Source organism: Eleginops maclovinus, chromosome 23 (assembly GCF_036324505.1).
Source record: "Eleginops maclovinus isolate JMC-PN-2008 ecotype Puerto Natales chromosome 23, JC_Emac_rtc_rv5, whole genome shotgun sequence".
Classification (NCBI taxonomy): Eukaryota; Metazoa; Chordata; class Actinopteri; order Perciformes; family Eleginopidae; genus Eleginops; species Eleginops maclovinus.
In genome coordinates, this window is record NC_086371.1 from 18,019,824 (window position 1) to 18,043,685 (window position 23,862).

The 23,862-nt window shown below is 42.3% G+C and overlaps 1 protein-coding gene across 3 annotated transcripts in view; it reads left to right on the forward strand.

The window, feature by feature from the left end:
* Window positions 1-23,862, forward strand: part of ppp2r2ba (protein phosphatase 2, regulatory subunit B, beta a) — a 40,677-nt gene that overhangs the window by 8,971 nt on the left and 7,844 nt on the right. The window contains exons 1-4 of one of the 3 annotated variants that reach the window (XM_063876918.1): window positions 11,835-12,574; window positions 20,948-21,045; window positions 21,980-22,145; window positions 23,072-23,184. In XM_063876918.1, coding sequence (XP_063732988.1) covers window positions 12,505-12,574; window positions 20,948-21,045; window positions 21,980-22,145; window positions 23,072-23,184 — 447 coding nt within the window. In that variant the 5' untranslated portion in view covers window positions 11,835-12,504. Of the gene's footprint in view, window positions 1-11,834; window positions 12,575-20,198; window positions 20,353-20,947; window positions 21,046-21,979; window positions 22,146-23,071; window positions 23,185-23,862 lie in introns of those variants that run through there. The other 2 variants (XM_063876919.1, XM_063876917.1) reach the window with 2 other exon arrangements.

Sequence of the window (23,862 nt, forward strand, 5' to 3'; positions counted from 1 at the left end):
AATGCAAATGTTACTATAACATAACAGATGACTTCTAAGATAGCAGCTGACAGCTACTCACATAAATGGATTTGGCAAAGTGCCCTGTTGACCAGCTTTGTCTCACTGGAATTTAACCAGGTTTCAAATCCCTCCACTGACACCGTACTCTGGATCCACATCTCCCTACCCTCCAGTGGGATTACGCAGACGTGACTGAATGGGACTCTGTGGGATCTGCACTTGTTATCTCATTTGCTCGACATATTCACAGGCAGGCTCGAGAGACCGGGAATCCTGGGCGGATTTCAGTCAGAGGCCGAGGACTACCAAAGAAAAAGAAATGCTGACTTATGTCACTTTCCATCACAAATTAAATCTAATAAAATCTTGGGGGCAACATTTGTGAAGAGGGCACATCTTGTAATGACAAGCCTACACAAGGAGCCACAAGTCATTCAACATCCAGATGGCTGATACGGAATTTAGAATGGCAGATTAAATGACGCTATATTACAATTGGATACTGAAGTCTGATCAAGAATGGCTACTAAGCAGCATTAACCTTTAAATAAACTACCTTATATTCCTGTTTAACAGCCACAGTCTCTATTTAAGTTCCAAATCAGTCGATAAATTTGTTCTCAATCTGTTATACAAAACAAGTTTTGTTCAGCCTATTCTCACCCTTGGCGCTCTGTGATAAGCTCCCATTGATCTGACCTAATGGCTCTGTGACCCACCTAGCATAACGTGTGTGTGTGTGTGACAAAGTACAACATTGAGCTCAAATTAGGTTTCACACCAGAAGCCAATTTAATGCTTTGAAATGACTTACAGTAAATGTTTTTTGAGGGTCATGACCCAACACGACAAGGCCATCTATCCTGAGAGCTTTTTTTCTTCTGTGGTTTGTAATGACCTACACATTGTGACTTTGTGCGCGGCTTGTTTTGTAGTACACACTTTGACAAAACTGTGCCTTGGAAATGAACGGCTCTGGAGGGCAGCAGCATTATGAAGATTTAAGCGGCTGTTAGATGTATTTCATTGAGCCCATCTGGCCTGTTTGAAAGTGTTGCTGAGTCTAAAGAGGCGGTCAGGCGGTGCAATAGAGAGGGTGATGGATGGGGTGATGGATGCGGGGGGAGGGGAGAAGATGAGAGTGCAGATTTGGGGGCGAAAGAAGCTCTTTTCCGGCAGAGTTGAATCTCAGGCTTGGCATGCGGCACACTGCTCTGCCTGTTTTCATACCGAGCACTCGGCTCTGGCGCCTAACCAGGCTCAACTCACCAATGCCTCTGAAGAGCACACAAACCAACACGCACACTCTCTTTCTCACCCTGACGTTTTGGCTCACCCCTCTCTTTCCCCTCTTTATCTTTCTGACTCTCGTTCACTACCTCCTTCCTCTGGCTCTTCTCAATATTTCTTACCTACACCTTCTTTTCCTCTGTCCTGTTTCCTTTTTCCCCCCCCAGCTTTCCGGTAGTACATAGGGGGGTGGGATATAGGGCCAAAGCCTCCAGGTTTCCATAGCGATACTTTGTATCCTGATGTCATTAGTATTGAGTGTGCAGCTAGACCAAGCTGTCCTGGCACTGGGGCTGTTTACTGGTTTCCCCAAACTTAAAACATCTCATGTGGGACATCTGTGTGTTTGACTTCTCAATTCAGTCTGTATAACTGTTTCTGTTTTACATTAAGATACAGATAACAAGGAATTTGAGCAACATAAAATATTGAGTCATTTGTGATTGTCTGTTGAAAAATCTCTCGTGATGTGGTTCCAGGAGCTGGATTTGCACCGGGGGAGAGGGTTGGCAAGGTGAAAATGGATGTTTCATGAAGAAGCATCGCCTCTCTCTGCTTGCTCGCTGTATGATTACTGAAGCATGTCTGTAAAGCACAACTCCCAGCCGACTCCCCCGTCTTCCTCCTCGCTCTTTTGCCTGCTTCACTGGCTTGTCTGACGAGATAGGTGCCTCCTAAGCACCACTCCCCTCAGAAATGCATATATGTGTTTATCTACTCGCCTGCGTGTATGACCTCATACATATGTGTTGAATACTTGAATCACGGGGCAGCTCCCCCTTCTCCACCTCCCACAGTTTGTTGAGCTCAGGGCTCTCCTGCCGGCCCTCATGATGGCATGTTGCAGCTGTGTGTTGCCAGGGTAATTAGTTCTGGAAGGTGTCTTAGGCCATGGGTGTACAATATATGGATTGCGTATTGATGCTGTCACGCCACATGCAAGGAAAGGACATCTATAATGTCATGCACTAACACTTGTTCCCACATTCATACATAACACATTTTCAGCATCCTGGTGATCCTTCGTGTAAAATAACATGGCTAAAAATTGTCTTAGAATACAAAAAACAATGCATTTTCTGCATTGATTGAAAGGGGAACCGAGGAGAGTTTATTTAAGGAGATTTAGAGAGAGCAGAGCAGATCATAGTCTCGCAGTTGATGTTAGGTTATCACAAGATACATGGTTTATTTGTGTACATGTCTGGAGGATATTTTCAAAGAATTGCATCGTTTACATTTTTTATATACTGCATTTATTTTATTGACATTAACCCTCCTTTTTTCTTCATTTAAACTAAACGTATTTCTATGTATTTGTGTGTGTGAATTATTTATTGGCTTTGGGGCATTTTGTGCCCATAGTAGTGAGTCAACAGTAGAGAGGTGACAGGAAATGAAGCCGGGGAAGGTAAAGGGGAAAAACATGCACAAACGATTACTGTTCCTGGTGTTCATGTTGGCAAATATTTATTCCTAAGGCTAATTCAGTGTTTGTAATGGGGGTCAAAGCTCCTATTTAGTGCGAAAATGCACTCGAATGCAAATGTAATGATTTTACAGTTTTATAGTTAGTCTTTTAAGTACTTTAAAGTTTGTCTTTCAGTCACAGAAGAGGTTCAGCAGGTTTTAGCAACATAAACAGTGACAACAACTTAAAAAGTGTGACTTTTTAAGATTTAATTGACTAACTCAGCTGAAGCCTCATATTACCTTCAGTGGTAAGCATACAGAGGGTGGACTGTGTCCCTAATCACTTACAATGCAATTGCATTAGTGAGACATCTATTTACAGGCAGCATGAACACGAGAAACATTTAAAGCTGAAAGCACCTCTTTTCATGTACATGTGAATGGGCATGTGAAAATGTGAACATTTTATTATTTCCCGAGGGCACCCGAGGTTCAGTCATCTCTGATAATACAGTTTATTGATCAAAAAATGATTTTGCAACTTTTTTTTCCAAAAGGGATCCTTGTTTTGTGCCACAATAATACTGTGCTGTATTGCTATCTGCTCTTCTAGTCTTACACTCTGAAATGGGATCATCCTCAAAAGTCCATTATCATTGGAGCCCTGTAATTTGCATCGCTTTTGATTTGATTGATTTATTCCCTGGAGTATACTCGTACCAAAGCACGGTTAACCCTTAAATCAAATTGTAAATCTAATCCGGACAAAGTCAGGAATAATTATATTTCTTGTCGAAGTAGCTCCATTTAGCTGTGTGTCATGGGACTGGCTGATAACTAGTTATTGGATATGCACAGGCTAATAATGCATTTGCTTCATTTTATATGCATTTTATATAGTGGGTTGATTGAATTACTCAGATTAAAACTGTAATATCAGTTTGTGCCAGATGGTGGTGCTCTAAGATCAGCTCTACTAATGCAGGTGTGAGGTTGCTAAAATCAATATCATGCGTGTTGCTGCATAATACCATATAAAGCACAGATAAATAGATTGACTTTATACTAAACAATTTAGTAACTTGAAATGCATGAGGAGTCATAAAATTGCATTCAATATTAAGCCTTTAAAATGCTTATTATTTTATTGTTTCCTATTACCTGTGTATCATCTCAAAGTGTTTTTGACAGACAGCCAGCGCCACTAACAGACAGATGGACGGACTATTATTGCCAGCAAGTCTCCTAACACTCGGCTATATCAGAAATGGCGAGTTCCTGAGGCTACTTTGCACTAGAGATCCCTCATGCCAGATCAATACATTGAGCAATGAAAATTCAGCCCGTTTCAAATGAGAAACTGGTCGAGTGAGCCCATCGACATGTTTCCATTAAAACAAGTGGCATGAATTTATCATCGCAGTGGTGGGGCCTGATCCCACCTTAAGCTTCTCTTCAAATGTGTGTGTGTGTGTGTGTGTGTGTGTGTGTGTGTGTGTGTGTGTGTGTGTGTGTGTGTGTGTGTGTGTGTGTGTGTGTGTGTGTGTGTGTGTGTGTGTGTGTGTGTGTTTGTGTGTTGTTAAATATGGTGGATAGACAGCTTGCCACCCTGTGGGCACCACAACTCCAGTCTCTCTGTGATCCACGCTGGCAGCTGCTCTGCCAAATGGGATTTTCCTGGAGATTACGGCCTCTAAGTGCGACACGCTTGCATGTGTTTGTCTTTGTTGTTGACTGAGTGCGTGTGGGGACTATTATAATAAAGCTGTGTGTTTCTTTGTGTGTGTGTGTGTGTGTGTGTGTGTGTAGGTGTGTGTGTGTGTGTGTCTGTGTCTGTGTGTGTGGAGGTCTTAAGACAAGGTGCACAGAGAACATGTTCTGTTGTCCCATGAAACTGGTTGGCACATGAACTCTCTCTGGCAAGTTGTACGCAGTGAAAGAGAGGGAAGGTGTTAAGATGTGGGGTCAGGCTCATTTCCACACTGATGCTGTTCTGAATATCAACCCCAAAGCATTAATCCTTGTTATAACAACTATGTTATGATATTACTCTTGAATCAAAGTTTTGTATCAGATTGTATACGAAAATGTTGCTGTGTTTGCTTTGTGCAGTGGACGTAATTACTTGGCAACTAACAATTATTAATCCACTGGTACATTTTTGAATAATTGAGGTTTAGAAGTTGTTTTGAAATGTAAAAATAATGAGAAAGACCCATTACATCAGCAGTTTAAAACCAAGCTAATAATCCCATTGAAGAGGCTGGATCCAATAGAATATTAGCTCTTCTGCTGCCTGCACTGAAAAGGTGTTTTTTACGAAGGTCCACTTTAGTCCAGACTGAAATAGATCAAAAACTATTTGATAGATTATCTTGATATTTGGTTAAGATAGTTATTATAGTCCCATGAAAGTCTCAATATCTGCTTGACAATCTGGCACAACATTTGAAGCAGACATTCACAATCCTTCATGGATGAAGCCTACGGATTTTAATATGATGCCGACTTTTCTTATAACGCGGCTATGAGGGACCAGTTTGTGACTTTTGGATTGCCATGGAATTTGGGATACTCATTAACGATTTTCCTTTAGCGTTATCAGAGGTTCAAAATACATTTTTGATCAAACTTTGGTTTATGATAGATATACACCAGCAGAACTAATGACATTCCCATCAGCCTCAGCTGCACTGCTAACTATTAGCATGCTAACATAATACATTAAGAGTGGTGAACATTATATCTGATAAATATCAGCATGTTACCATTTGATTGTGAGCATGTTAGCTTGTTAACGTTAGCGTTTAGCTTAAAGTACTTCTATGTCTAAGAAAAACCCTATAGAGCAGCGAGAATGTCTGTCGAAAATATTTTAAATTGATGTTATGTTGGATAATGATGTATAAGCTATGGTATAAAAAAAAATAATGGATCACATTTTAACATTTCAGCTTTACTATTATGATGATTTCATGATGATTTTATGATGATCATTCATTATGATGACAGTAATAACCAATATCTACAAAGATAATGTCAAGTATCTTCAGGCATCACATTTGAATTGATATCGTTACTGGTGGAATGGGTCCATTGACACTGAAAGTGACATTTAATGAGTTTTTGTTTGAGATATGACAACCAAATTGGTTTTAGTTAAATGTAGTGCTTACAGCTAATTGGAAAATCTCTTAAATCGCAGGACAATTATAACGGGCGCTAAAATAATATTATAGGCATTTTCCATTATTTGATTGAATTGTTCATTTGTCGATGAATCAGGTCCAGGATTGGTCACTAGATGACATCCTCACAACCATTTATCCCCGAGCTGTGCTATATGATACAATATCACAAATGAATTAAGCATTTTATGTGGATTTTCCCATTAACCCATTTTCTGTTAGCCGCAGCGTCTGCTCTTTGAATAGCTGTCTGCGGTCCTAAACATAATCTCTGCGTGGATCCCTGGTCCTGTATGGGGAGGTGCCTCATTCACTAACCTGCTTAACCTACTTTCTAGTTGCCGGTCTTTCATCTGCCCACAGAGAGGAAAGTGCTGTAGGATATATATAGAATACTTAACAACACACACAGTGTTCGTCCAAACTTTTCCGAGCAGCACTGATGGAACCGTGCTTTGTTGTATTTCTGTGTCCTTACCCTTAATGCACCACCGATCATTTCCCTAATGAAAACCAGCGTTGCTCCCAACATGGACTCCTCATGTTCAGCCCATTAACCCAACCGGTAGAAAACGTGTTGGGACGTGCTTGAACCTTCATTGAGATGAATATGACCAAAATAATGACATTTTAAGATCTTAATTGTCCAATTATGTAGACAGCTGTTGTGCTGCATTGCAATGCCAGTTCAATTGCAGTTTCCTAGCAACCAGAATGGTACAATGCAATGATTTTCTGTTAAGTGGCACCATTTCCTCTCAGCGAGACTACACTGTATGTTCACAAAACAAATATGAATGCGTAATGTGTGAATGTTTCCTTAACTTAAGGCTGATTTTGCGTTACTGCTTATAACATTTCAATACATTTAAATGTGTGCGTGTTTTGTGTAAGGGTACCTGCTAATGTAGACATCCATATGGATCATGTGTGCGTCCGTATTCCCATGAGATGTGTCGCAGCATATGAAAAAGCTCTGTTTTTTCAAAATCATTTCAGTTGATTAATGTTCATCCAAAATGCACCGTCCTGAGCTAATCATTGTACATGCATTCTTTTCAATTAATTCATTATCAAGGGAGCTACAGAGAGGGGGGAGGCTGGGGGAGGGGAAAGGAGAGTCAGTGGGGAAACAGAAAATCCAATCGAGCTGGTCTGAAGTCTCGGAGCAATGGAGCATTAGTCTCATCCTGATGTAATTGGAATGACACCAAGAGTAAAGCCCGCTGATTTAGGGACAGCCTCTAGGCTTGATTTAATGCCCTCTACCAAAACTATACATCCATCTTTTTATCTTTCTCTCCTTCCCTCTCCCAGGCCCTCTGTTCTCCTCCGTGTTCCTCCCCCACCCTGTCTCGCGCTTTCTTCATTCACCAGTTACTGCCATGCATCTCCATCTGTACTCTATTAAACAGAACAGTGGCTGCATTTTATAATATTTCAAGCCAGACGGTGATAAACTCCCACCGAGCGTGTGTTTTCCAGCCTTTTACTTAGTCCTTTTGGCTTTTACACATTTGAATGGACGTGTTTTACTCTCACAGAGGTTATATTTTATTACTAAATAAATATGTCCAGAGAAGAAAGCGCAAAGCAAGGGCAGACTAAGCAGGTGTATCCAGGCCAGGGTGCTGCGTCCCCGGGGTTTGCTGCTGCTCAGTCCCCTGACAGATGGACGGCCAGGGCAATCCTATTACCCTCCATGTGTTTAGCTCCTCTTAATGCCAGGGTGGGATGCATGGCTAATGGAAGGGCGTGAATGTTTGGAAGGAAATATTTTATGGTATTGAATCATCTCTATTTGTTAAATAACTTTGAAGAGATCTAAAACTAGTGAAAAGGCAGTGAACATAATAACCATGACGACTTTGTAGCTCAGCTAGTGCACTCTGACACAGATCGTCTCACTGAGCAATGTCATATTAATCAGCTCAGCCACTAAATAGGCTTTGCTGTGTATATTTCACATCAGGGATTTCATTCACCCTTGTCCAGCAAAGTGACTTTTTAAAAGTCTCATCACTGCTGCCAACCCCTCTGGACTCATATTTGGGGGTATCACAGAATCCCCTGCCCTGTCCTGAAGATAATAATGTATCATGTCTAAATTATACATTTAGTGCCCCTACAATAAAGCTGAAAACAAGGAGGGCAAAAGTCAGCCTCAGGTTGAATCCTAATACTCACTTTCACCCTCCTGTTCCTGTGTTCTTACTGTTCCACACTTGCATCATGCTTGTCTTACCTTTACCAGAGTTGGGCATTATGACTCTATATGTCATGCAATAATATGTGTTTACTGTCATGGATTTGGTTCAGCTGTAACCATAAACCATTGTGGGCAATATTATAAATCAATTAGCAGTAATGCTTTATGGCGATATAGATTATTAAGCCATGCCAGCGGCTCTTTGCGTGGCAATAATGTCATGACTGAAATATGAAAACGACTATTGAATTAATTGGCATATAATTGTGTATAAATAAGTTAATCTTCTAATTTGGTGACCCCCTAGTTTTTCCTCTTGCTCCTTCATGCGTTGACATTTTTTTAAAGTTCAATTCCATGAGATGAATTGTAGGAATTGAAATAACTTTGCTAAGCCCTTGCCAGCTATCATCAGGTCAAACTGTTAAAAATAACTGCTAAACAAATGAAATTCCCATCATCACATCAACAAATGTTAGCTTTATAACATGCTAAGATGGTGAAAACTGTAAACATGTTACCTGCTGAACAGTATTCTAGCATTGTCTTTTTGAGCATGTTGCAGTGCTAGCGTCAGCATTTTTATATTTTTGACATAGCATAGCTTTGTCAAAGTGTAACCAGTACAGCCTCACAGAGCTGCTAGACTGGCTGTAACTAGCAGCTACTCTTTTAATATGATTTGTGCATCAATGTCATGTTGGAACTTTATATGTCAAGCCTTTAATTTGCTGGATTAGCCAAAAACAAATATTCCTATCAGGTTATTTATGAAACGTTATACTTCAATAAACCCTATATTGCTATTGCAACCCAACACCATTCTGAAAATCAAGCATGCATTCAGAGGAACTCCATCCATCCATCCATCCATCCATCCATCCATCCATCCATCCATCCATCCATCCATCCATCCATCCATCCATCCATCCATCCATCCATCCATCCATCCATCCATCCATCCATCCATCCATCCATCCATCCATCCATCCATCCATCCATCCATCCATCCATCCATCCATCCATCCATCCATCCATCCATCTATCCAGTCCATCAGTTACACATCAAAGAAAGATCTTTTTATATATTTGGGCAATCATAGTGGTATATCTTGTGTGTGAAGGTATTTGATACAGATTTTTGCTTGATTTGCACACACAAAAAAAAAGTATCTTCAAGGCATTACAGATGTAGATATTTCACTGTTTAGAAGAAAATCAGTACAGAATTGAATCACTGTCTATTTGTCAATTAGATCAACTGCTCAATGATAAGTTGTCCACCTCTCAGGTTAAGATATTTTTCATATACAGTATATAATTAACAATACGGCTCTTGTATATTTTTTGTATTGATTTATCTTAATCTCATATTTGTTGGATTAAGTGGATGAAAATAATCAATATTTTACCCTATTTAAACCAGACCTTATGCAGTGGTCAATATACCATTGACTGCATTATTGAGAGCTATGAGAGATTCTCAGTGAAGGTGAAGTATAACTGCTGTGTGGTCAAATGTCTATACTGTGTGCATGTATACATTGCTTGGTATGCAGACAGCGACTTGCCGCCTGTAGCCCTACAACGGCATCCCCAGGTCAAGCAATTACCACACATCAAGGAGAGCAATTGGGCATGACTAAAATATCATTGCCATGTGATTGTGTCCCTATGTTTGGGCTGCTGTAGCCTAATTTAACCCACTTTGTCCATACGACAGAGGAGAATTGAGGACACGCTCTCCAATCCTGGTGGCCCCCCGAGCATTTCCTGCAAGTCTGACACGCAGCAGCTGGTCTGTAGACGCGCCGTCACCGGTCTCTTACCCAGCAGAGTGAGAGATGGGATGTAATGAGCAAGGGAAGTGAGCCAGCAGAGGAGAACAAGTAGCTGGGGGTAGAGGAAGGTAGCAATAAATGAGCCATTGGGTGCACAAACTTGAGGCCTTTATAGTAAAGGATCTCTGCCTAGTATCGATCCTGGGATCACATGAAGGTCACATCAAAGACAGCATCAATTTAAGAGTTGTACTGGTTTCCAGTCAGGGTTGTTGCTTTCCATCTGTACAGGAGCCAGTTTGGTCAAATTCAGACTTGATGGGGGGGGGGGGGGGATTGGCATATATGCACTGAGAATTGGAGAGGCAAGGAGCAAAATGCTGAATGTTATTAGAGCGGCAGCATTGATCCAGGCTCTGGCTCCGAGCAGCATTCACCACTTATACCCTCATTATACAGTCAAATATCTCGGTGCCTTTAACTGCCAACCCTGCCCTTCATCTGTCTGTCTCTCCTCGTAACCCCCCCTCCTCGCCTCTCAACAAAATCTGACAAACCTGAACCTCTCATCCATGTGGGTTCATTCTACTAAACCCATTGTTTCACCGATAGCATTTCAATTTCATCCCGTCTTGCTGCTCGGCTGTAACTTAGCCGTAAGTCTTTTGTGGAAGAGGAACAATGTGTGTGTCTTTTGTCCTCATGGAGCCTGTTTAAATATTGATAGAGACGGGAAGCACCGCTGACCACTCAGTCAGATCTGAGAGGGTCAAGGATGACAGAGTTTCTCTGCAGATTTCATTAAGGGAGCAGAGGACTGTAAATACAAAGGCATGTGAACCACGGGCCCTCACAGACGCTCCGGCAACCTTCATTATCCCCCTGCATGGATAACGTCCTGTAATGTATTCTGATGGTGAGATGGAGGTTTGAGGGTGATGGGGTGTTAAATAGCATGTGTAGCAAGGCCCTGTTTTCCTGCCACGAGCAGCCTGCCACCCTCACAGCCAGATACCCATTAGTACAGGAGCAGACGATTGGATGTGCAAATGGTCCCATGGATTAGAGAGCTAATGCATTTACGAGAGGGGGCTCCGCAATCTCTTTATTGCCGCTGCTGTGTGTGTGTGTGTGTGTGTGTGTGTGTGTGTGTGTGTGTGTGTGTGTGTGTGTGTGTGTGTGTGTGTGTGTGTGTGTGTGTGTGTGTGTGTGTGTGTGTGTGGAGGCTCGTGCAGGGGAGATACCCAGTCCCTTTGTGGAGCTTGAGAGATTTAGGGTAAAGTGAGTAGATAAAGGCAGGGATGCACTGCTGCCACACATCTGTGACACACACACACACACACACACACACATCAAAGCTCATAGTTTGACCAGAAGAAGGTGCAGGCGGCGGCCCTACTAATCTAATTAATCAGCGTCTGGGATTTTTCATTTTCTTCTGCCCTCTCTGTGGCTCTCCGGTCTTCTCTCTTACTTGACTCATCGCTGTCTCTCTCCCTCACGCTCCTTTTGTGTCCTTCTCAGCCCCTATTTCTCTGAAACTGAACTTCACGCCCATTTCTCAAGTGTATGGACCAAAATGTAGCCTGTCATGCGCTTCCTATAGCATTTAACACGTCTTATAAAGCATCTGTTGTCCTCTCTGGTGAATAGCTGCACTTGAGCAAGCACATAAAGTATGCTCAATCTGATTTGAGTGTATAGATGCCTCTGCAGCAGGCAGGCATGCATGGAGGGATGGATGGCGAAGCAGTGCAGGGTGTAAGGCAACCTGCTACCAGACCATAAGGAAACTGTTGGATTTACATGCACACACATTGTAGATGGTCATCAGAATATGAACGCTTCCTCTGTGGTGGTGCTTCCAGTGAGCTTTACATTGGCTGCTTGTGGTTTTTAAAGAGCCAGCCGTCAGGCAGCATGGGAGGGGCCCACCTCGTTGGGTATCTACAGCACTGCTCTGCTCTGCGCCATCCGGCACAGTGAGTCAGCTGAGCGGCCAGTGAATGAATGAGAGAGGAGACCCTGCAGGGTTTTGGATACGGAAAGGAGAAAGGTGCAACTGTAGAAGCTGAGAGACTGACATGGAAACGGAGAAGTGATCGGAGCAAGCTTGTTGACGCATAATCCCGCCCGCCCCGCTGGCACTGGGAGGGGGCAAATCTCGCCTGTCTAAACTCAAATCCTCCACAAGAGGTTTACGGAGTGCGCTGCTGCACCTTCAACAAGACATTTCATATTTTTTTTATACCAGCTCTACAGGCGATCTGTGGAGAAATTGACATATTTTATTTTATTTTCTGGAGAGGCATACGTGTCTGAAGCGGAGGATCTAACGCGCTAATATAATTAAGGTATTTAATCCACTGTTGGAATCGGCACTGTCATTGCGTCGCGGTTGGATGCACCCTGAGGTGTGGACAGGACCTGCCCGTACATCGTCACCACTGCCGCTACCACCACCATCATCAGAGGTATTTGATCGTGATTGTGTTGATTACACCGGAGATCTGGAGCCATGACAGGCCCCCCGCTGGTCCCACTGCCCGCCTGCTGACGGTACCGGGCATGATGGGAGCAGGTCTGCCTCGTTCAGGATCCCGAAACAGCCGATTTATCAATGGAGGAAGAGAGTGACACCCGGAAAATCAACAACAGCTTCCTTCGCGACCACAACTATGCAACCGAAGGTATTTTAAACCGATGAGAGAGAGAGAGAAAAAAAATAATCTTATTTAAGCTGTTTTACTTGCAGAGGAAATAACCTGAGGCTGTAGCTAGAGGGATGCAAATGTCACAGCAAAACAAGTCACTGCATGGGAATCTGAAAGAAATCCGAAAAAATAACTATTAAGAAAATATAAATGGCCTAAGTGATGAAATAAATATATCATATCAGGCTTTATAGTGATAGTGTTGGCCCACAAAGTGTGTAAATGCGATTTAAAGAGCATTTAATCACCCCAACACCCTATAAGCTGCTATAGGGGAATTAAAGGAATATTCCAGTCATTTGTAATAAACATGGAGCTTGTAGGTGAGCACGATATGATGAGGTGGCTTCCCATCATGCCTGCTGTTTTAAGATGATCATCCTGACCGAGGGGAATCAGGGTTTTAATCTGTTTGGACCATGGGAAGCAATGGAATAAAGCCTCCCGTAAAGCTGTATAGTCTGGAGTGTATGAAGTAAACATGTAATGCAATTTAAAATGATTGAATTGATCGGTTTTTTTTTTTTTTCATTCAATGTTCACTTTTAGAGGGTTAGGGTTTTGTGGATTGCTCTATCAAACACACATGCAAAGCGGTACATGATCATAATTGGGTCTGTAAACAATAGCTTTTCTAGTCTTTAGCCTAAATGTGCGTGTGTTTCCTTCTCATTGACCATAAATCAGCCCATCAATGATCAGCCTGTTATCTAATTGATGGGAAATAGTTCCCTTATGTTCCACCAATCAGCTCCCCTTCTAACCCACAAGCTGCTTAGATCATTGATCAACATTAACTATTGATTTAAATGGGAAACGCTTTCATTATTCTTATTACCACCTCGGTCCACATTCACTTAATTTTATTATTCATATCGGTGATGAAAGTTAACTGGTGTGGTGATATCAGTAAGATAATAATTGCAAATCTTAACTGCTATCCTGCAATGCTGTAATATAGTGATACATTGCCTCTAAATATATGGAAATTACACATCAATACTTAACTTTACCACATATTAATACAAGATGTCAATTTGCTGCTATGTGGATGTCTATTTTGTTCTCTTTAATAATTCAGTTCTTTAAAAATAATTGATTACGTCGCATTGTATAGAGATTATATTATTTCTTTATATATTAGTGCATTGAATGGTCTTTATAGTTCAGGTTGAAGTCAGTTTAATGATAGTCCCTGTAGTACCATACACATTGCAACCCCCATTTACAACAAGGTTTAAAATAGAACATTTATAAAATAAACATTTTAATTTAGAATTTGAAGGAGCATCCTGTAATTGAACAACAAAATAGTAGACATTATTTTCAGAATTTGATAGAATGAAATACATAAAGGGGTATTAGGGCTGTATGGGTTGGTGGAGGGTGTGTTTGGCTGCAGGGAGGGTCCTAGCCACAAGAGCTTCTTCCATTTGCCATCAGCTCAGGTTACAGATGCCAGTGCAGGTTGGAGGAGAGACAAAGTCAAAGCTCATAAAGCAGAGGGTCTCATTCTCACAGTTTTTCCTGCTGCTTTCATCAATGCGTTCTTTCCCCCTTCATTTCAACATGGCCGATCATCATCATTTACTCCGCTTCTGCTCCTACAGATGATTCCCTGTCAATGCTAAACACACAGTCACTGGTTTACAGCGAGGAGTAGGGAAGTGGGGGTGGGAGTGTGGGTGTGATGGATATCTTTGTTTGATGTGTGCGCTGAGAGGAAAAACAGTAGGGGATCTTCCTCTTCAGCTTCTTTCTGTTTGGATCTGTTTCTTTTATTTGATCAGGGGAACGTGGGTAAGAGTTACCCAGGGTGTAAAACCTGTCTTTTTAAAGCAAAGCGCTGTCTGGTCTGTGGCCCATCTGTGGTTTTCAAACAACAAACGTCTACTTTTGTTATATTTTATTGCAGTAATTTATGACTGATCGTCACACCTCATATACCATGAATGAGTGTGTGTGTGTGTGTGTGTGTGTGTGTGTGTGTGTGTGTGTGTGTGTGCGTGTGTGCGCCCATTCACTTGCTCACTCCTTGTCTCCTAAGTGGTATGAAGTCAGTCTGAAGCCAAAGATCATACAGACCGGTGTCTGGGTCTATCGCCCGTTCTCATAAATTCACAAAATTTCACATGTTCCATCAGGCATGGCCCATTCAGACCACACAGACGCACATACTCACACATACATACCCAGGTCTCTGATGAGTGTCGGCGAGCTGGTAGGGATTCCCCTCAGGCCACGCTTGTCCACAGCAGCAGGACACTAAAATGATGTCACATTTTCATGATGTCACCCGCGCTGACCTTTGGTTTGCACCAATCCCACGCCTCAGTGGGTCTGTAGGCGGATACATTGACCCCCTGTGTCGACTACGTAATGTGCACAAGCTGTGAGTAAAGCTGTACTGGTCTTTCATATTTGTTAATTTAAATTATTTAAAGCATAAAGATATATTTCTGCATTAAAATGTTTAAAATTAGACAGGACCCATGTTACATATTTCGTTGAGTTGTGTACCTCCATTATACCAAATGCAACACTATTCGAACCTAAAGAGATCCTTAATTCAAACAAGGTAACAATCTGGTTCATGTGATTGCCTGTAAGGGCGTAGTATCCCCTTTCCACATGTACCAGCATGTTGACATCCAGAAGTCATACATTGTCATAAATAAATAATCCATTGGAAGTACAGTATGTACCTTAAAGTAGCAGAGAAACAAGCTACGTCAATGCTAGCAGTTAGCTTGCAGCCACTCCATCCTATGTTGTCCAACCCGTGAAGGAGAAATACACATTTTCAAGCAAAAACTGCTTTATTACATGTTGTTATCAGTTTTACTCAGTGTGTTTGTTTCAGAAAACAGAAACAAATCTGAAATCCTTTATTTTTCCAATGTGCACATTTAGGCCATTACAGCAGCAAAGGTAGAGTGCAGATAAAAGGCAACATCTAGATATTAAATAAAAAGGAAAGCCAACAGTGCAAAAGGGGGCATCCTTGGATAACTCAGCTCCAGGTAAAAACCTCCTGAATTAAATATATATTTAATCCTAACGGGGGAAGTAGACTACAATTACAAACTCTGATAATCTTGCGCTTCTTGAAGACAGCATCAAACTCCGTCTATTGTTTTGATTGAGAGACCCCTAAATCACATTTTGTGCATATATTGCAAAGTTTCTTAAGCTATCGTTGTTTTCTTGGTGAAATAAATGACATTACTTTCTGATTTGCATTCACCGTTCGCTTGCAGATGACACATTGCTAATGGTGATAGAATGGATGGCGTGTCTCACTGCAGCTGTGTATATCACTGTGTTTTGAGTCAATGGACTGTTACGCTCCTACAACATGGCTCTCAGTTAATTCTCATAATGCACCTTGGATGTTCCTATAATGGATGAAATTGTCAAATAGCACAACATCACTTGGGGTGTGAACATTTAAATAGCTTCCTTGCTGTGAGGCAGGACCTAACCTAATGTCTGCCTTGGTATTGATTTCTGGTCCTTTACAATTTAGCTACCGGAACAATGACCTAAAGATCTATTGGTAGGACATGTAATCCTTTCCACCTTTTCTCCCCTGCCCCATCTTTCTCCCATTTTCTCTCTCTTTCTGCTGTGCCTCTTCTATATCTGTCTGATAGGAGTACAAGCTTGTGTGTGATGTGACCCCTCTAGCCCCGCTGAATACTGATGCAGTCCTGTAACACACAGCTTACAGCCTTTATTGCAGCTGCTGATGAGAGCACAGCATCGCCTATGGTTGCCTGTACCAAGGCAAACGGCCTGGGGCCACACTTTAGGACCCCGGCATAAAAAAGACTTACCCCACCATACCCCCAGGTCCTATCCATTATTCAATACGAAACACTCAAAACGCTGAACCCCGCCTCGCCACGTAGAGCGCAAGAAAGATAATGTCTATGTGTCTGTGTATGAGGGCTGGTGTGGGGGTGGCGGCCGCTTAATGGCAAGCTGTGAAGTTGGGGCGAGTCACACTCCTTATTCAGCAGCTGCTTTCATCCCCTGATTAGCTTCTTATTAAGTCTGCAGCTCCATGAAAATTTAATGAGAATTTATTAAAGAATACCCGTGGTGTTGCTACTTTAAGACGATTAAAAAATATCCTTTTTCCTCAACTGGCTTCTTGTTCATTTCAGGCGTCACGGTGATTAATGTAGTATAGGTGAGTCTTTCAAAGCACTGCTAGCCTGAAGGGTAAGCAGTGTTTGACCTTTCTGGACTTTATAATGGGATACATTTGTACGTTTTGATAGGTAATTCCTGTGTCCTGTCGAGGAAGCAGCGTCACTCTGAATATTTCATGTTTGGGTGATAAGGTTACTGTATACAGAGGATTTCAGTCTGTACAGCAAGCATCGACTGTTTGATGCGTTGAAAACAAGAAGATGAAAGGGATTGCACTGGAGCAGCACAGGCAGATAGAGAGGCAGCGTTTGTTTTGGTGGATTATAATTCCATGCACCCCTGCTTCCCAACCATCCCCCCTCATGCATCTTGAATTTCTGAGAGAATACCAAATAATAAGCATCTGAAATGATACCTCTTGTTCATGTTGGAGCATGCAGGAATCGATCACTGATTTCACTGTTTCTCACCACTTCTTCTTCTTGTTGCGCCCTGTCCGGGGTCATGTCTGTAGTCAGATGTGAACCACGGCGAAGTGTTAATGAAGTGTGAGAAATGAAGCAGTAACACGTCTCGCCCATTTCACCCTCTACTCCCTGGGGTGTGAGGATACAGAAAGCCTAGCATACATAGGCGCACAAAAGGGAGAAACTACACACACACACACACACACACACACACACACACACACACACACACACACACACACACACACAGACACAGACACAGACACACAGACACACACACACACACACACACACACACACACACACACACACACACACACACACACACACACACACACACACATACACACACATTTTGTCTGATTCTCAAGAGGCTGATCCTGGACAAACCAGGTTAATTAGCTTGTTCACTCCAGATCTTACAAAGAATCATGCTCTTGAGATGAAGAGAGCTGCATTGTGCTCTGTTTCTTTGTGTGCTGCTAATAAAGCCTAATAAACCCTTAATTAAACGTCTGGGCACTGGACCAGCAGGTAGTAGGGTTTATTCAAAATGTTGATTGATCTCCATTGTTGCTTGTGTGAAGTGAAGCCGTTATCAGCTGCCTGTTCAAATGTGCGAAACCTGTGTATGTGTTTCGTGTTTTCCAAAAAAAAGTGAAGATTGATAAGTATTGTTGATTTGAAGGAACAAGAGTGTCGTGTGAAAGAGAGTACGAGAACAGACGTGAGTTATCCCCCGTCCTGATCCATTGACGCAGGCAGCTCAGCACAAGTGCAGTAATCCTCTACTCTCCACATCAATTGCTAACAAAGCATTTACACGACACCATGTTGCTCATGTCCCTGCCTCTACCTGGAATTATTGCACGTCGCTTACACAACTAGCTTTCCAAAGCATCATTTTGTGTACGTTTGTCTTACACAACGTCCAACACCACAGGATCAACTCAGTTTGTTTGCTTTTGTTTTTTTCCACTCCTGAAAGGATTATATGTGTCTAGAGTTTAGCCAGGGTGCTCCTATTTTTGTCTTTGCTGTAGTCTGCGCCGACGCGACTCACTGTACAATCTTTTATTGACCTACTTACTTGCCAGACTTTCCCCCCTCTTTTTCTTTTAGCTGCCCTTTCTGTTATGCGGGATGGATGGTGCATGCCAGACGTCTATAAATACATCCAATATCCCCGTTCCCCGCCCTGCGTTTCTGGTACCTCGTGCACGCTTTTCATTCCAGAATCAATGCATATCTATGTTTCCATCCAGTTGGAACGTCCCAATTCTATATTGCATGCTGAAGGGGGTTATTGAGGTTCATATTGGTGAATAGAAACAGATAACGCCCTGTGTTTTTTCAGCCTTACGTACACAGTTATGCACACACATCACAGAAGCAGGCCAGCAGGCTTGTCTTTGTTATTACCTGTGATGGATGTGTGTTATCTCGAGCATCCCTCCGAAGCATCAAGAAGCACTGACCTGTCTGAGTCAGACCTGGCTGGCCACAGGATTTATGGGCTTCATCTGGTTAGGGTCTGCTGATGAAGCTGTGTGTGTTTGAGGCAGTGTGTGTAAGTACACATTTGATCAGTCTAATGCTAATTCAAGTCCACCTTGAACATGTTGATGTTGACGCAATAAAAATATGACCTGGTGCACGCGGAAATCATGTCAGAGGCCCCGTCCACCTGTGACTTCGCTGCAAAGCAGTTTGTTCTCTATAATGAATGTTTGTTTGAACACACTGTATGTTGCCGTTGTAACACGGTTCCATCAGTAGCTGAGGTTGAATAAATTGCAGTTGTCTCGTGTTTGAATTCATTTGCATGAGGAAAAACTCATTTGGGAAAGCATTCCATCACGTTACTCTAAGTTTCCGCTTCACTGGGTTGCCATGGTTCTTCATTCAGTGAGATGATTGAAGGATGTATCCGTGTGTAAACTCGTTAAACGGCACCCATCAATTACTGTTTCTCCTCAGTGACTTAATGGGTTAATGATGAGGGGAAAAGAGAGGAGAAACACAGAAAAAAGTACAGGGAGGACAAAACGAGGGAGAGAGAAAAGCTTTGATTCAAGAATGCTGACTGCTAAGCCAATTCAATTCGATTCACACCGGTGGCCTTGGCCTGATGGTGTTTTGGAAGACACAATTGTGTGTAAGGGAGTGTGTGTGCTGGGGGGTTGCAATTCACATCTCTGTGCATGCAGATTGAGAAACAGGGCCTTTTTTTTTGCATTTGCGAGGGTCTACACTCCGACAATATGCCGTGTCGATGGGGTACTCCCAGGCTGTAATTAGGTCAGAGAGGGTCTTGTCTGCGAATCGTTAATTAGTTTTCTGATTCAAATATGATTAGGATCGGCGCCCCCACCTCACGTCATTATCAACACATGGGCACAAGAATCCCTCCGGTGTCTTCAACAATTAAATGAAACTAGGGGAAGACACACACACATGCATTGGAAGACATGGCGCTTAGTCATTCCCACAATGCACAGCAGCTCTATGTGCAGGGATGAGCTCGTCTACAGGGACTCCATTGTCTGAAGTTGTGTGCTGCATTGAAACTGCACTCACTCCCCCAGATGCAGTAACAGCTTTTCACTCTATTGCAGCACTCTCTCTGTCTGCTGAATTACAGCTAGCATCAGCAACTAAGTATGAGAGCTATTGGCACACACACACACACACACACACACACACACACACACACACACACACACACACACACACACACACACACACACACACACACACACACACACACACACACACACACACACACACACACCCCTCCGACTGCCGCTAGAGATGGAAACGGTCTCCATAGCAACATTCACCTCTCCTGTTCAACGCTCCGCCAGTAGCAGGTCCACAGAGGGCGGGGGGGGGGGGGGGGTACAAAACAACAAGCTTCTCTTTCTCTTTCTCTCTGTTTAATATTATTGTCACTGTTAAACAGAGGGCTAGCCTCTGCTGTGGTGTGTTTGTGTCTTTGTGTGTGTGACAGACATTATGCTATGCCTTTTTAGCCTGGGGCTGTATAATAATTACAGTCACCATTAGCCTCTCCGAAATCAAGACAGATGTTTGAGAGCTACCGGGGGCCTTACAGGGTTAAGGGTAGGTGTCTGTTATTTACTTTAGGTGAAACTGTAGCTATGCAGAAAGACACTGAGAAATGTTAGTTATGAAGCAACTGTATCGTACTGCTCCTGTGTTTTTTGTCACCCTGTTGATGCACTGCATAGATTGAAAGTTAAAACATGCATGGTCATATATTAAGTGCTAAAAGGTCAGGTTTTAAAGGTGTATGTCTGAGGTTTTTTTAATGAAGGAGCCAGAGAGTCCCTGAGCAGCACGGGGTCTTGAAGCCGGGAGGAGAGAGTGAATGGCATTATTAGTGTCCTTAAAAAAACAGGAGTGCAATTATATGACACAGATTGGCTCAATTCAGTCAGACAAGGGGCTGAATCAGTTGATATCATGCAGTGACTCAATCATTGGCTTCTCCTAACCCATATTTCACCAAATCAGGGTATCTGTGCCGGAGAGTCCTCTGTGGGTTTGTCAAGAGATTTCCCTTTTTTCTAGAAGTCACTCTACCAGATCTAACTGAAAGCTCTTTGTTTCTGTCCGACTGATACCTTGACAGCTTTGTGCAAGCCGTCCACACTGACATTTTCTCCCCCTCTCTGCTCTGTTTCCTGTGTTGCAGCTGACATTATCTCAACGGTTGAGTTTAACTCATCGGGGGAGCTGTTGGCCACCGGGGATAAAGGAGGCAGAGTGGTTGTCTTCCAGAGGGAGCAGGAGGTAGGAAATGCCAACAATGCTACACTAATTATACTGCCCTTCCGCTGAGAGGATTTGACAGACTTGGAACATTAAACTTGTATTGATGCTTTTAAATACCTAGCTGGGTGAAAAAGGTGTATTTAAAATATTGCTAGCTGGAAAGTTCAAAAGTAAATGTCGTAAAACAAAACAAAAATGGCACTGACCGCTAAGAAGCTTAGGTAGGGCCATTATTATAAACTTACGTTAAATGGAGAAACATTTTTTGAAACCACTTAAAAGTATTCTGATTCACAGGTAAGATGCCAAGATTTCCAACTACATTTATTCTGAATTACAAAGAAATATGTGCAAATGGTGCAAAGTACCTCTACAATTTGAGTTTAATGTCAGGGAGAATAATAATAAAATACAGATATTGAAATTGAGTGATGTACCAGTGTAACAATGCCACACTGTAGCTGCTATGGAGTGCTAAAAGAAATAAGTCATGTTAAAAAACACACACATAGACACAGAATATACACCAGAGACACAAGGTTGTTTTGCTGAATGCTAACATCAGCATGCTAATACGCTCACAGCAACAATGCTAACAGCTAACACGCTGATGGTCAGCATGTATAATGTTTACTTTGTTCACCATCTTTGTTTACAATGGCAAACTGTGCTAATTCAAATTAAACAAAGTAAAAACAGAGGCTAATAAAAAGTTAATCAGTTGAGCAGGATATGTGATCATAAACTAGTAATTATTAGCCAAATATTAGCTAATTACGGCTCAAGATCAACTTACAGCCTCTAGCATGAAAAACAATAGAGAATCTCACATTGAAGATACTTTAAAGGAGATTTAATGGAATACAATGAACATTTACACCAATATCAATATTTACTCATCTGCAGTTAACAGCAAATGCACCACCCTGTAACTATGTTTCTCTTCCTGCAGAGTAAGAGCCAGCCCCAGCGTCGAGGGGAGTACAATGTTTACAGCACATTCCAGAGCCACGAGCCAGAGTTTGACTACCTGAAGAGTTTGGAAATTGAGGAGAAGATCAACAAGATCAAATGGCTTCCACAGCAGAATGCCGCCTACTTCCTGCTCTCCACCAACGGTCAGTCAGTTAGCTGGCCCTGGTACTGTAGCTGCATGGCAAAGTGGTTAAATAGACCATTCATCAGTCATGATGAGAGTGTGTTTAAATGTGGGCAAAGTGTTTTTGTTACTCAATAACAGTCTTAAGTAAAGCCATGATTCATTCCTCACTGTGCATAATGGTCAGATACACACTTGATGTATGAGGAGACGTTATTAATATCACATGAAAATGTCTTTTTGACTCTCGGTGCGAATGTATTGGTTTTCCGCTTGGCTGAGCAAGTGCCACCAGCAGAAGCGTTTCAGATTGAGAACTTCATGCATGGCTGCCATACCAGCAACACACCCACACACACACACACACACACACATACACAAATACACACACATATCAAAGCATGTGCCACCATACATGCACGCTAGCACACACACATTAGCAGAGAGACGTCTTGCAGATTGTGGGCTTCATGCATGGATGCTACAGAAGCGCTAGAGGTGGCTGGAGCAGATGGTGGGGGATCCTGTGGCGATGGCCTCGCTGCTCCGACACCAATACTCACAGCGGAAATTAAATATATTTTAAAAAGTGGCAACAACCTGACTGCTGCCGCCATCCCCCTTACCAGCCAGAGAAGATCAGATGTAACTGGTGTCTGTGTGAGACTGAAATGAAGTGCCCAGATGGCTTTTTCAGGGGGAGTGCACACTGCTGAAGGGAAATTTAGTCCACATGTAGATTGATATCTGTGACATCAAAATGTAAACAGGAACCGCAATTCATCATTCCCGCTGGCTGCTGCCCAGCTACATGCCAGATTGGCCGCCCCACCCCCCCGCATCCATCTTGTATTTGAGATTCACTGTAGTGAGCTGTGATATGACTGTATTTTGTGTTCCTGTGTGTCTCTCTCTGTGCGTGTTTGTGTGATGTATCCATCCTAGACAAGACGGTGAAGCTGTGGAAGATCAGCGAGAGAGACAAGCGTCCGGAGGGCTACAACCTGAAGGATGACGACGGTCGGATCAGAGACCCGTCGACAATCACCTCGCTACGGGTAAGAGGGTCACAGGAAACTAACACCCCAAACACCTGAATGTCACATGGAGTCATGTTGACGCCTCTGGGTCTTGTCTTGCTGGTGTGTTAAACTTTCCTTTGGCTCAGAGTCAAATATGATCTTAAGACAGGGACAATTCCAGAGAATTCCAAACAAAACTTTCCGAGCTACAGTCTCATAACACTGCATTTATAGTACATTTCCTTTAAGTTATTATGACAACCTTCTGAAGCTATTTCTGTAAATATCTAATACAAGTAGATCATTTAAATCCCCAAAATACACCACAATATCAATTCATCCTTAGATCAGAAGAGAAAACACTGAATTTAAGAATATTCCTAAGCAGAGTAAAATTCTTGCACCACAATATATTATTATTATTATCGAGCCTATCTTTTGTCCTCTACACGTAGCAAGACCATACCTTTGTTAACGTTATTGTACCATCCTCACAACCAAACCTATATTGATTTTTAACATTGGGGAAATGTGCTTATGTGCCTTCTTGATGAGAAGTTGTTACCTCTTTAATGTTAATACAGTAATTACCCAACAGCTCATCTGAAGCTCACAAATAAACATGTGACAGCATACATGTCTTTTTTAGTATAAAAAGTATATAAACAACGTTCATGTAATGTGCTCATTAGAGAACATTGGAGAAGCTGGTAG